The sequence below is a fragment of the Phyllobates terribilis genome, unplaced genomic scaffold, assembly GCF_046119375.1.
Source record: "Phyllobates terribilis strain yellow unplaced genomic scaffold, ASM4611937v1 Scaffold_12__6_contigs__length_324123572, whole genome shotgun sequence".
Classification (NCBI taxonomy): Eukaryota; Metazoa; Chordata; class Amphibia; order Anura; family Dendrobatidae; genus Phyllobates; species Phyllobates terribilis.
In genome coordinates, this window is record NW_027362772.1 from 290,899,248 (window position 1) to 290,913,792 (window position 14,545).

The window sequence follows — 14,545 nt, forward strand, 5'->3', positions numbered from 1 at the left end:
GTTGGGGGTTATCCCACCAAGCTGCGCACCCACCATCAGCCTCAGCGGACCCTGCTGCAGCGGCGGCCACAGTGACCGCATCACAACGGGTGGCGTAGTCGACACAAAAGAACTCTTAATAACATCTGTAGGACTGCCACATAACACTGAGCTTGACGCCCTGGGCACGGGGCCGGGTCACAGCCGCTCGGAGACTACAACCCCCCATCTGATCCAGTGCCGGGTATTCCCCTCAAAAAGGAATATGTCCCAGGGGGCGCGTCACAGTCACAAACTCACCTGCAGCTGCAATGCAGGAATGAAGGTGAGCAATGACTTGGTCAGACCACCTGGCTAAGGCAGATTAAGTAAAACCCGGCAGGGCCTTCATTTCTTGGAGGAGGTCACAGGAGGCATTGGGGCGGCCTCCTCCCTCCAACCTTGGTTTTCCAGTGGCTCTTGCCACAGGTCCTTTATAAACCCTGCACTAAGGATTAGTGTTGTACAGTGTTGGGACCTGCTAGGAGCATAGCAGGGAAGCTCAGCAGGATTGAGTGTGGCTGAACTCCTGCCTGGGAAGGCTCTGCACCCGTCAGGCTCTGAGCGGCCTGGCGCGGCCGTTGCCCCCGGCAACCGTTGTTTATGGACTCATGTTAACTGGGCTGCAAACCGGAGGACTTTCTGTTTACCCATGAGTTGCTGAATAAAAGCTGTTTATGTTGGACTTGCTTGGGTCACTGCCGCCTTACACCCTATACAGCAGTCATGTTGTTGGTCTGTCTCCATACAGCAGACATGTTGTCGTTCTGTCCCCATACAGCGGGCATGTTGTCGTTCTGCCCCCATACAGTAGACATGTTGTCGTCCTGTCCCCATACAGCAGGCATGTTGTCGATCTATCCCCATACAGCAGGCATGTTGTTGTTCTGTCTCCATACAACAGCCATGTTGTTGTTCTGTCCCCATACAGCAGGCACGTTGTCGTTCTGTCCCCATACAGCAGGCATGTTGTCGTTCTGTCCTCGTATAGCAACCATGTTGTCATTCTGTCCCCATACAGCAGGCATGTTGTTGTTCTGTCCCCAAACAGCAGCCATGCTGTCGTTCTGGCCCCATACAGCAGACATGTTGTTGTTCTGTCCCCATACAGCGGACATGTTGTTGTTCTGTCCCCATACAGCAGACATGTTGTCGTTCTGTCCCTATACAGCAGACATGTTGTCGTTCTGTCTCCATACAGCAGGCATGTTGTCGTTCTGTCTCCATACAGCAGGCATGTTGCCGTTCTGTCCCCATACAGCAGACATGTTGTCGTTCTATCTCCATACAGCAGACATGTTGCCGTTCTGTCCCCATACAGCAGACATGTTGTCGTTCTGTCTCCATACAGCAGGCATGTTGTCGTTCTGTCTCCATACAGCAGCCATGTTGCCGTTCTGTCCCCATACAGCAGACATGTTGCCGTTCTGTCCCCATGCAGCAGGCATGTTGTCGTTCTGTCTCCATGCAGCAGGCATGTTGTTGTTCTGTCCCCATACAGAAGGCATGTTGTTGTCCTGTCCCGATACAGCAGCCATGTTGTTGGCAGCACATCCTCTGTTTACACGTTGCCATGTGAAGCTGATATGAACTATCCAATTAGCCATAGAACGAGCCTTTGGCTCATTCATCAATCGAACAAATGCATTGTATATCCATTCCAATAATTGGGAATAATTGCCAGGTGTGAAAGGACCTTTACTGGCAGATGATGTATATGGAGATAATTAGGTAATCAACTTTAGATGCAATATGGCTAAATATGCAATATGGCTTTACTTCTGAGACCACAGGGATAGTTGATGTGAAAACACTGACAGGGTCTGCCATGGCTGATGAACTAAGCCTGACAGCCAGCCCCCTTCATCCCATACTGATATTTCTTGCTTGCGTTGGAGTAGAGGTATACAATTGAAATATTAGTGGTGATCTAATAAATAAAGTATATTAGTTATTAGTTTTATTAATTGTAATTGATTTGCAAATATCTTTTTATGTCCTCATCAAATTATGAAATTCCGTCCGCCTGCAGCCACCACTAGAGAGAGCTTAGGAGTATACGGCATACTATTTATTCACTGTGTGCATTGTTTTGGCTCATGCAGCATTACATTATTATTTGCCGTATGTCCATATACAATAAATATACTTAAATAAAAAATTGCATGGAGCTCGCAATGTTTTAACAAAGCACAAGAGTTTGGAAAAGTAGTAACTGCGACTTACGCTGACTTGGCCTTTCATCCATGTTCATAAAAGCTGAAAAAAAAAGTTGAGTTACTATGAGTGTGTGACAACACAGTTTTTCTTCTTAATTATGCCAGACATACTTTCTGATGACCAAGAGCAATGTACCTTTATTTTTATGTTGACTTTTTTTAACCTGTATTCTTCTTTGGTTGATTAACACAGACTATTGTTTGAATAATCCTGAATGTTGACACTTGAGTTAAGATGTACTGAGTCTGCAACTCATTGTCTGCAAATCTTGCAAGATAGGTTAATGGAGCCATACTGTTTAATAATATGCTGATTACATATTATACCAAGTCAAGGGAGTTGGTGATTTGACGAGCAATGGAGGACAAACTATGCAAGTTGATTAAATGCTCAAACAATGAGTCATGAGCTCTTTCCACCTTCATCCCTGACCCTTGTCCTGTGAATGATGGCTGCAAGGACAATTGTGATCTATAAAAAAGGGGTCTCTGCCTCTATTCAGTGTTATTCTACAGCATGTCAGCTTAGGGGACTTCGGCCCCAGATGGAGGAATACAGATCGGCTCCATTGACCATTGTTTGACCCTCAGAGACGTCTTGAAGAATCCAGGTTGGGACAAACAGGTCACCTGGCCCCAGACCTCACTGTATTCAGCTAGTTTCCTAAGCTTGTCATAACCTCAGCAGAAGGTTGAGGACTCTGTAATTTGCACCATCTTGGGTACTTGCTGACACTGTTCTACCTTTTTGTTGTCAGCATTGTGGTTCAATAAAGTATTGCCACTCTGTCTTACCCTCACCCTGTGTTGTCTGAGTAGTGTTACGCCCACAGAAGACCCCGGGTCTTCACAGAGTGGATCGATGAATTTAGGACCTCTTTGCATCCCGCACTCACACTCCTATTGTGTAACACTCAGCAAGGTCACATTGCAACATTTCTTTTCTTGTTTGCAGAATTACTGAAAAATTTGAGAAAATACAAATTAATTACATCAGGTAACAGATAATGTAACACCCGGCCATAGATAAACACGGAAATGGAGGCTGTGATGGTGCCATCCATCACCCATTGGCTATAAAGGCATCCATTTAACCCCTTAACGACATTGGGTCTTTCTGTTTTTGTGTTTTCATTTTTTGCTCCCCTTCTTCCCAGAGCCAGAACTTTTTTAATTTTCGTTCAATATGGCCATGTGAGGGCTTATTTTTTGCGGGACAAGTTGTACTTTTAAACGCCATCACTGGTTTTACCATATAGTGTGCTGGAAAACAGGAAAAAAATTCCAAGTGCGGTGAAACTGCAAAAAAAATGCAATTCCACGGTTGTTTTTTGGGTCCTTTTTTTACCACATTCACTGATTGATAAAACTGACCTGCCATCATTATTCTCCATGTCATTATGAGTTCATAGACACCAAACATGTATAGGTTCTTCTTTATTTAAGTGGTGAAAAAAAAATCCAAAGTTTGCTAAAAGAAAAAAAATTACACCATTTTCCGAGACCCGTAGCGTCTCCATTTTTCGGACTCTGGGGCCGGGTTAGGGCTTATTTTTTCCGCGCCGGGCTGACGTTTTTATTAATACCATTTTGGAGTAGATCTGTTGTTTTGATCGCCCGTTATTGCATTTTATTGCAATGTTGCATCGACCAAAAAAACGTAATTCTGCCGTTTAGAATTTTTTTCTCGTTACGCCGTTTACTGATCAGATTAATTCTTCTTTTATATTGATAGATCGGGCGATTCTAAACGCGGCGATACCAAATATGTGTATGTGGTTTTTTGTAATATATATATATATTTTATTTTGAATGGGGCAAAAGGGGGGTGTTTTAAACTTTTATATATTTTTTATATTTTTAATATTTTTAAAAACTTTTTTTTACACTTTCTGCTTGCTTCTATAGTCTCCATAGGAGACTAGAAGCAGCAGTTGTCTGATTGCTTCTACTGCATACAAGCGATGAGCAGATCGCTTGTATGCAGGAGAAATGCTCACTTGATATGAGCGCTGACCACTAGGTGGTGCTCATAGCAATTGAGACATGACAACCACAGGCGTCTGCTGCAGACCCTGGGTTGTCATGCCCACCCATTGGTGACCCTCGATCACGTGACGGGGTCACCGATAGGCGGGGCTTAGGACGCGCTTCCCGGAAGCGCGAGTTAAATGCCGCTGTCAGAGATTGACAGCGGCATTTAACATGTTAACAGCCGCGGGTGGATCGCGATTCCACCCGCGGCTGTTGCGGGCACATGTCAGCTGTAATAATCAGCTGACATGTGCTCGGTTCAGTGCGGGCTCACCGCCGGAGCCCCCTCTGAACCGGCCTTTCCGACCTGTTTCGTACTATTACTGACCAGGTCGGAAAGGGGTTAAAGAATGAGCTTTTTTATGAAGTATTCATTAAAAGAGTTGTCTTATCTTAAAGGGGTTGTCCACTACTAGGACAACCCTTCCTTTATCTAAATGTTTGACCACGATAAAATAAAAAAGCTTATATTCACGTCCCATGCCGGCGCCATTCCAGTGTTGTCGGCACTCGTGGTCCCGGGGCTCCTGTGTGGTTGTTGTGACACGTGAGCCAGGCACCCAAAAAGTGCTGGCGTCACTGTCACCTCTGTGCTGTTGTGCAAGGAGGGACCAGAGGGGCATGACTAAGTATCTACTCGGCCTGACCAAGGTCGCACGGCGGCTCAATCGACTCCGTGAACCAGGGAGGGACCGAGCAGAGGGACCAGGTGCCACTCTGGGCCAGACCTTGTATGAGAGCAGGTGACTCCCACAGGTCAGATGGCAGTAACTGACCGGTACAGCAGATGAGAACAGCAGGCAGGCTGACAGGTGGTCCAGGTAGACAGGCAGGCTGGTTCGGCTGATAGCCAGACGAGTGCTCCAGGTAGACAGACTGGCGGACACCACGGGTAACTGGCAGGTGCTTCCAGGTAAGCAGGCTGGCGGGCACAACAGGTAACAGGCAGGCTGGCTGGCACGACAGATAACAGGCAGGAGCCTCCAGGTAGGCAAGCTGGCAGGCACGACAGGTAATAGGCAGGAGCCTCCAGGTAGGCTGGCTGGCAGGCAAGACAGGTTACTGGTAAGTGCTCCTGGTAGGCAGACTGGCCAAGCCCATAGACAGACTGCCGGGTTAGACCGTAGGCAGACTGTCGGGCTGGAGTGTATTCCGGCTGGCAGAGACAGGTAGCAGGTAAAGGCTCCAGATAGGCAGACTGGCCAAGCCCATAGACAGACTGGCGGACTGGACCGTAGGCAGACTGTCGGGCTTGACGGGTAGTCAGACTTGCTTACTGGACTGGTAGTCAGACTGGCGGACTGGACTGGTAGTCAGACAGGCAGCGGGACCTGAGGGCTGAAGCTGAGTTTAGAACACAGAGCAACAACCTTGCACGGGCACCTCCATTTTGGAGGAGGTGCCTTATATATGAGAAGTCCTCCTTAGGACAGAGCGCGCGGCTCCTTTAAGAGGGAGGGAGCACGCGCGCGTCCTAAGCACAGTGCCCGGGAAGCTGCGCTCGCCGACAGCAGAAGCAGCAGAGGAGCTCGGAGGATTGAAGAAGTGCGGATTTAGTTTCCTCCCAAATAGTAGAAAATTCGCAGACCAGAGATTCCGCGGCAGGATTGTCCACTGAAGCGGAGACGGGAAACGGAATCCGGGGGTGTTGACCGTAGACCACAAAGAACGGGGACTTGGAAGAAGACTCGCTTTCATGGTTGTTATAGGAGAACTCGGCCCACGGTAGAAGCTCAACCCAATCGTTATGGTGAGCGTTGACGAAGTGCCGGAGAAAGCTGGTAAGGACCTGGTTGATACGTTCCACCTGACCACTGGACTGAGGATGATAAGCAGAGGAGAAATCCAAGGAGACATCCAGCAGCTTACACGTAGCTCTCCAGAAGCGCAAAGTGAACTGGACCCCGAGATCAGACATAATGTGGAGGGGTAGGCCGTGAAGACGAAAGATGTGATGGATGAAGTCCTTAGCCAGCACCGATGCAGACGGGAGACCAGGCGGAGGCATAAAGTGGGCCATTTTAGAAAAGCGGTCAGCGACCACCCAAATGACAGTACAACCGGCAGACACAGGGAGATCTGTAATAAAGTCCATAGCAATGTGTTGCCACAGAGCGGAAGGCACGGGAAGAGGAAGGAGACGGCCGGCTGAAAGATGCCTGGGAACCTTGTTACGGGCGCTGGAGGAACAAGCCGTGACGAAATCCACAACATCCTTGCATAGGGAAGGCCACCAGTAATGCCGGGCGATGAGCAGGAAGGTCTTCCTCTGGCCAGCATGGCCGGCTAGTTTGGATGAATGGCCCCAGAGAAGAACCTTCTTACGATCCGGAACTGCTACAAAAGTCTTACCGGGTGGAAGGCGAGACAGGTTCAACGGAGCAACAGTCATCACTTTGGAGGGGTCGATGATATGTAGAGGCTCCTCCTCTTGGTCGGAAGACAGGAATGAGCAGGACAGAGCGTCGGCTTTAATTTTCTTGTCCGCAGGATGGTAATTACGGTAAAGCAGAATCAGGCACTGTGCTTAGGGCGCGTGCGCGCGCTCCCTCCCTCTTAATGTGGCCGCACGCGCCGTCCTAAAATGTCTCCGGCCAATGGCCGGAGGATTTTCCCTATTTAAAGCACCTCCTCCAATATGGAGGTGCCTGTGCAAGGTTGTTGCTCTGTGATTCTCACCTATGCTTCAGCCCTCAGGACCCTCTGCAAGTCAGTCCTGTCCGCCAGTCTGTTCTTCAGTCCAGTCCGCCAGTCTGACTACCATCCAGCCCGACAGTCTGTCTACAGTACAGTCCGCCAGTCTGTCTATGGGCTTTACCCGTCCGTTTACTTGGAAGCACCTACCTGTTACCTGCCTGTTACCTGCCGTGCCCGCCAGCCTGCTTACCAGGAAGCACCTGCCTGTTACCTGCCTGTTACCTGCCGTGCCCGCCAGCCTGCTTACCTGGCAGCACCTGCCTGTTACCTGCCATGCCCGCCAGCCTGCTTACCTGGAAGCACCTGCCAGTTACCCGTTGTACCCACCAGCCTGCCTACCCGGAGCACCCATCTGGCTATCAGCCGAATCTGCCTGCTTGTCTACCCGGACCACCCGTCAGCCTGCCTGCCGTGCTCATCCGCTGTACCGGTCAGTTCCTGCCATCCGACCCGTGGGAATCACCTGCTCTCATACAAGGTCGGTCCCAGAGTGGCACCTGGTCCCTCTGCTCGGTCCCTCCCTGGTTCACGGAGTCGATTGAGCCGCCATGCGACCTTGGTCAGGCTGAGTAGATACTTAGTTACGCCCCTCTGGTCCCTCCTTGCACCGTAGCACAGAAGTTCCACCACCCGGATCCGTAACACAGGGCCAAGCATGGGGTATGAGAAGGAATTGTCCAAGTAGTGGACAACTTCTTTAATTAATTAATTAATTAATTAAGTTTTTTTTAAAGTGCTTTTAAAAACAACTTTACAATTTAATTCTTATTAAAAATCCTCTCCTCTCTCAAGAAGGAAGGTATTTTTTTAATTCTGTAGTTTTCTGTCCAGGTTATCGACCACCAGTTTATCAGCCAGGCAAGGAACGTGCTCTTGCAAGGTCTTTACTTTAGTTATGGCATGAAAAGGTATTGATCTATAAGTTTAATGGATGCTTCCACGTCCGGCACCTATAAGCTTCCATTCCATGGAGTTCAAGACCGGAACAGGAGCTTTCCCTATGGATCAATTCTCCATTCTGGTTCATAGTGTTCCAAGCAGGAGACCTTCTCCCTATGCTGTCCATATGCCCCAGAGCGGCTGCCGATCACTGCGATTCCAACATATGGTCAATTTCTACAAATCTCTGCCCTACAACTCTACAGCAGATCAGCCATGTCCAGATATAGGTAGGGGACGTCTTCAGTAGACAACCTCATTAAATATGCCATGCTTTACGCTTACGTAACAGTAGTTTGTCTAAGCAGGTTTCATCATCTCCAGCCTCCTCTGCAGCGGGGATTTCCCCAGAGTACAAGAGGTCATTCAGTGCATGAAGCAACGTAAGTGCATAGTAAAACAATAAAATATGCAACGTGACTGAGCAGATGTGTAGTAATCATCATCTTCCGCTTTTCTACACAACAAGAAAATTGCCGATGTCAGCATTGCACGTCCATTGGATCCACCCGGTTCCATCATGGATGGAACACAATGACACAAAGGGCCTCCATAATAATTAAGTCGATACAAAATTGACACCTAATAAACAAATAATACAAGAATAGAGTGCTGAAATAATACCGTCATACACTACCGGTACAAACATACTGCAAGCAAACTATGCATCCATCCGATGACTGCTACAGATCATTCAGACCTTCACTTCTACTGATACATTCATGATCGCACATACAGTACAGACCAAAAGTTTGGACACACCTTCTCATTTAAAGATTTTTCTGTATTTTCTTGACTATGAAAATTGTACATTCACACTGAAGGCATCAAAACTATGAATTAACACATGTGGAATTATATACTTAACAAAAAAGTGTGAAACAACTGAAAATATGTCTTATATTCTAGGTTCTTCAAAGTAGCCATCTTTTGCTTTGATGACTGCTTTGCACACTCCTGGCATTCTCTTGATGAGCTTCAAGAGGTAGTCACCGGAAATGGTCTTCCAACAATCTTGAAGGAGTTCCCAGAGATGCTTAGCACTTGTTGGCCCTTTTGCCTTCACTCTGCGGTCCAGCTCACCCCAAACCATCTCGATTGGGTTCAGGTCTGGTGACTGTGGAGGCCAGGTCATCTGGGGTAGCACCCCATCACTCTCCTTCTTGGTCAAATAGCCCTTACACAGCCTGGAGGTGTGTTTGGGGTCATTGTCCTGTTGAAAAATAAATGATGGTCCAACTAAACGCAAACCGAATGGAATAGCATGCCGCTGCAAGATGCTGTGGTACCCATGCTGGTTCAGTATGCCTTCAATTATGAATAAATCCCCAACAATGTCACCAGCAAAGCACCCCTACACCATCACACCTTCTCCTCCATGCTTCACGGTGGGAACCAGGCATGTAGAGTCCATCCGTTCACCTTTTCTGCGTCGCAGAAAGACACGGTGGTTGGAACCAAAGATCTCAAATTTGGACTCATCAGACCAAAGCACAGATTTCCACTGGTCTAATGTCCATTCCTTGTGTTCTTTAGCCCAAACAAGTCTCTTCTGCTTGTTGTCTGTCCTTAGCAGTGGTTTTCTAGCAACTATTTTACCATGAAGGCCTGCTGCACAAAGTCTCCTCTTAACAGTTGTTGAAGAGATGTGTCTGCTGCTAGAACTCTGTGTGGCATTGACCTGGTCTCTAATCTGAGCTGCTGTTAACCTGCGATTTCTGAGGCTGGTGACTCAGATAAACTTATCCTCAGAAGCAGAGGTGACTCTTGGTCTTCCTTTCCTGGGGCGGTCCTCATGTGAGACAGTTTCTTTGTAGCACTTGATGGTTTTTGCAACTGCACTTGGGGACACTTTCAAAGTTTTCCCAATTTTTCAGACTGACTGACCTTCATTTCTTAATGTAATGATGGCCACTCGTTTTTCTTTACTTAGCTGCTTTTTTCTTGCCATAATACAAATTCTAACAGTCTATTCAGTAGGACTATCAGCTGTGTATCCACCAGGCTTCTGCACAACACAACTGATGGTCCCAACTCCATTTATAAGGCAAGAAATCCCACTTATTAAACCTGACAGGGCACACCTGTGAAGTGAAAACCATTTCTGGTGACTACCTCTTGAAGCTCATCAAGAGAATGCCAAGAGTGTGCAAAGCAGTCATCAAAGCAAAAGGTGGCTACTTTGAGGAACCTAGAATATAAGACATATTTTCAGTTGTTTCACACATTTTTGTTAAGTATATAATTCCACATGTGTTAATTCATAGTTTTGATGTCTTCAGTGTGAATGTACAATTTTCATAGTCATGAAAATACAGAAAAATCTTTAAATGAGAAGGTGTGTCCAAACTTTTGGTCTGTACTGTATACATAACCGCCATGAACCTGCTCGCTTCCTACAAACCTACCCTCACAAGTACGGTATATTAAATTGCAAAGTAGTTTGCAGAGGTTTCCGTTCTTCTTACCTCTGTTTGCCAAGTTACTGCATTTCGGATGCAAAAAAAGAAATATTAATTTGACACAATTTTTGCAAAATTACAGCTAATGAACCTCAGAAAAATAAGCAAAACAACTGCCCATGGCCACATCCCCGTGTTTGCGTGGGTTTCCTCTGGGTTCTCCGGTTTCCTCCCACACTCCAAAGACATACTGATAGGGAATCTAGATTGAGAGCCCCAATGGGGACATTGCCCATAATGTCTGTAAAATTGCCTGAATTGTAAAGCGCCGTGGAATACGTTGGCACTATATAAATAAAAAGATTATTATAGCAATTATTTTTCTTGCTTCCTTTAGAGGTACGTCTGTTCCAAAATTGCTTGTCTTAAATTATTTATATATTTTTTATAATTATTATTAATTATAATTATTCATAATACGTAAAGGGTTTATACAGGACTAGAAAAACATGTCTGCTTCCCTCCATAAACAGCACCACCCTTGACTACAGGTTGGGTCTGGTAATGCAGGCCAGCTCTACTAAAATGAATGGGACTGAGCTGTGATATTACACATAACCTGTGGGTCAGCAGATTTAAGCACTATATTATTTTTTGTCATGTGTCCATTTTCCTCAAATCCCTAGTTATCTGCCTCAGATAATCCGCCCCTGGAATGGTCTAATAGTCAGATACTTATGGTAAATAATTGAGCTTTCTTAGCGCCTTGTCTACCGTAAGAAGGCATTGAGATCACATTGCAGGTGGGCCATGGGTTGACCACAGCATCTAAGGAGTTACAAAAATTTGAAGTAGACCTTTTGTGATCTCCTCTAATTACCTGATGCCCAATGATGCAAGCAGAGGTCCAGGAATCAGGATTTTACAGAGCTGGAATCTTCTGTAAAAAAAAAAGCTGTGAAAAGCCAACAGGGTGGTTAGTAAAGGGTTAAGTAATCCAGATATTTTATTCTTCATGACGTGACAAGTTTGGGTAAAAAAAAAAAAAAGGAAATGGAAAGTACTGTTCCTGAACGGTCACATTTTTCTGTACTTTAGAAGTTTGGAAACTCCCTAGTTGTTATGGAGAGACCAGGAACGGAATGGATGTCCTCTGTAAAAGGACAAAAGGAATTCGAAATTTTTTTTTTTAATGTTTGCTTTTATTAACGAGCTCACGTAATACAGTACTACAAGTATTAATCCCATCCCCCTCCCCTCCACCGCTCATGTGCCCCAGATGTTGTACACGGTCCTCCTCACAAATGGTTCCGATCACCTCCAGACTAAAGCCTACAGGGAAGTCCTCCCACTCTCTGTTACGATCTCTCTCTCTATTTTGGTTTCTCTTCCTTTTTCAGTGTCTCTCTGTGTTTCAGTCTTTTACTCTCGGGTCTAAGGGGTAACATTTTTCCTTGTGCAGAGTGACATGCCTGACATGCCAGTGTAAGGAGACATATAGGCCATGCAATGCTCTTCTGGGAAATTAAATAAGCAAATTGCCTCATCAGAGAGGAAGAGTACTTGAACTCTAACGCCACCTATTGGAAGTAGCAATCCTAAAAGTCAATATTGACCCTTTAACGAGCCTTGTCATGTAATACAAAACAAATCAGAATCTCAATTTAAGGCCCTGTCACAGTTTAGCGACAACGATACGACCTGTCAGGGATCATTGCTGCGTCGCTATGTGGTCGCTGGTGAGCTGTCAAACAGGCAGGCTCAGCAACGATCAGGGGAGCAGCGACATCGTGGAAAGAATCTTTCCACGATGTCCTACTCCTGGTTACCAGCCTGCTGAAGCAGGAGCAGGCTGGTAACCATGGTAAACATCGGGTTACTAGGGGCACACGCGCACCTAGTAACCCGCTGTTTATCATGGTTACCACTCTGCTACGGTGAGCGGGAGGTTACCGCTCACTTTAGCAGGCTCGTAACCATGATAAACAGCTGGTTACTAGGTGCGCGTGTGCGCCTAGTAACCCGATGTTTATCATGGTTACCAGCCTGATCGCTGCTCCCGCTGGTCACACACAGCGATGTGTGCTGACCAGCGGGAGGGCAACGGCCAAAAAAAGGTCCAGGACATTCTGCAGCGATCAGCGACCTCACAGCAGGGGTCTGATCGCTGCAAAGTGTCACACATAGCGACATCGCTGGTGAGGTCGCTGTTGCGTCACCAAAACCGTGACTCAGCAGTGATCTCGCTAGCGATCTCGCTATGTGAGACGGGGGCTTTAGACACAAGTTTCAGGTGTTTCCTTTAAGTCTCCTTACACTGGCATTTCAGGCATGTCACTCTCCACAATGAGAGACGTTACCCCCTTAAGCCCCAGTCAGAGGCCTCTCATACGGTCAATCATTTCACTGAGGAGGGGACAACACCCTGAAACACGTCTGCAAATAGAGATTCTGCTTTTGCTTTTATTCTCAGTCATGTGGTAAGGATCATTAAAGGGTCGATATTGACTATAAGGATCACTACTTCCAATAGGTACCAAAATTTGTGAAAATAAAATATATTTATACATGTATACACAATATGCATGCACATTACGGTATGTGTGTACAGTATACATATAGTGTGTATCTACAGTATGCGTGTGTGTGTGTATATATATATATAGATATATATCTATAGATAGATGATAGATAATAGATAGACAATAGATAGATAGACATATATTAGATGCAACGATTCTCTTACCCTAAAATACTGCAGATCCTTATGAATGAAAGGGCGTGAGACTGTTCTTCTTTCACTCGCGCTCCTAGAAAAGTGACAGCAGCTTCCCTCCGTGCGGCCTCTTATTACAATGGACGGTGCCAAAATTCTAACAGGAGGGATTTGTTCTTCTTTTCTTCTAGTTTTATAAGGGAATTTTTCAGATGATGCAATGTAACTACGATCTCGGCACAGTAAAATCACATTGCAATTTTTTTTTTAAAGGGTTAAAAAACAAACAAACAAACAAACCTCAGTCCTATAGTTTATAAGGAACGTGATGCAAGATGTAGGTGGCAGCGGGTGACACAATCTATGGTATCTGATCTCCATTTGCTTTTCTATGGATCGATCATCAATGTTATTGTAGTGGAAAACTCCTTTAATCAGGCACCATAAAATGACTATTTCAAACTAGAACAGTTAATAAAAAAATTATTTTGCTCATTCTTCATCTTGTCGACGGCACGTTCACACAGCCGAAAGATTGAGAATGGTTGTAAAAGGGCTTGACAGCAATCCCTTTTTTTTTTTTTATAACACTGCCTATATTAGATGTTCATTGACCAGGAGAGTGGGGGTGTAAAATGTAGAATGTTTTTGCTGATCTAATGTGTATTTTAGTTACTTCTATTGTTTAAAAAAAGTTTCTTTTTGCAATTAACATTTTATGTCCCAATCAAATGTTGAATTCTGTCTGCCTGCGGCCACCACTAGGGGGAGCTCAGGAGCGTACAGCATACTGTTTATTCATTCTGTGCATTTTACCGGCTGATACATTATTACCTGCTGTACGTCCATACACAATTAATGTAGGAAAGTAGAAAACTCATCAAAACAGCATGGAATCTGCAGGGTTGTAAGAAGGCACTCGAGTGCAGAAAAGTAGTAACACCGCTTTCCATCAACCTTCATAAAATCTGAAAAAAAGATTGAGTTGAGTTATTATTAGTGGCTTGACGAGTGCAGGACCGTTTCCTTTTTCCATCTCGTGCCCAGACTCTTATTGTGTAACATTTCAATGCACCAATATCCTCAACTCTAAATTATCACAGCAAAAAAGCATACCAAAGACAATCACTTAAAGAGATAAGGCTTTTTAGAAAGGGTTAAATACATCTTTATTATAATGCATTAAAAATAATGACTAAAGAATCATATAAATATGTTAAAAACAGGGCAATACAAATGCGGAAAAAAGGTGGGTATACCTGGCTAGAGATAAAGTACAGTATACTGCTAGGTCAATCCTAAATCTGTTAAATATTATATTATAGATGATTGTTTAAACAATAAAATAAAGATATAGTACAAAATCTATATTTCATGTATATAAAGAATACCATAGCATTTAATGGACTTGATAGCAAGAAATCCGTATATTAACGGGCTTAATCTCTTGGCAAAATCCTGGTAAATTCTTACAGCTGTATCTCACAACCATATAAGTGATGTTGGACTAGGTCTAGGAG

General features: G+C 45.2%; 1 protein-coding gene across 7 annotated transcripts in view; it reads right to left on the reverse strand.

The window, feature by feature from the left end:
- The window catches only part of IL18 (interleukin 18), a 59,180-nt gene extending 46,005 nt beyond the window's left edge, over window positions 1–13,175 (reverse strand). For 4 of the 7 annotated variants that reach the window (XM_073657172.1, XM_073657177.1, XM_073657171.1 and 1 more), the window contains exons 1-4: window positions 13,056–13,175; window positions 11,190–11,264; window positions 3,039–3,197; window positions 2,245–2,277 (exon numbers count right to left, since the gene is read on the reverse strand). In XM_073657172.1, coding sequence (XP_073513273.1) covers window positions 2,245–2,272 — 28 coding nt within the window. In that variant the 5' untranslated portion in view covers window positions 2,273–2,277; window positions 3,039–3,197; window positions 11,190–11,264; window positions 13,056–13,175. Of the gene's footprint in view, window positions 1–2,244; window positions 2,278–3,032; window positions 3,198–11,189; window positions 11,265–13,055 lie in introns of all 7 variants that reach the window. The other 3 variants (XM_073657178.1, XM_073657173.1, XM_073657174.1) reach the window with 2 other exon arrangements.
- Window positions 13,176–14,545: the final 1,370 nt, after the last annotated feature.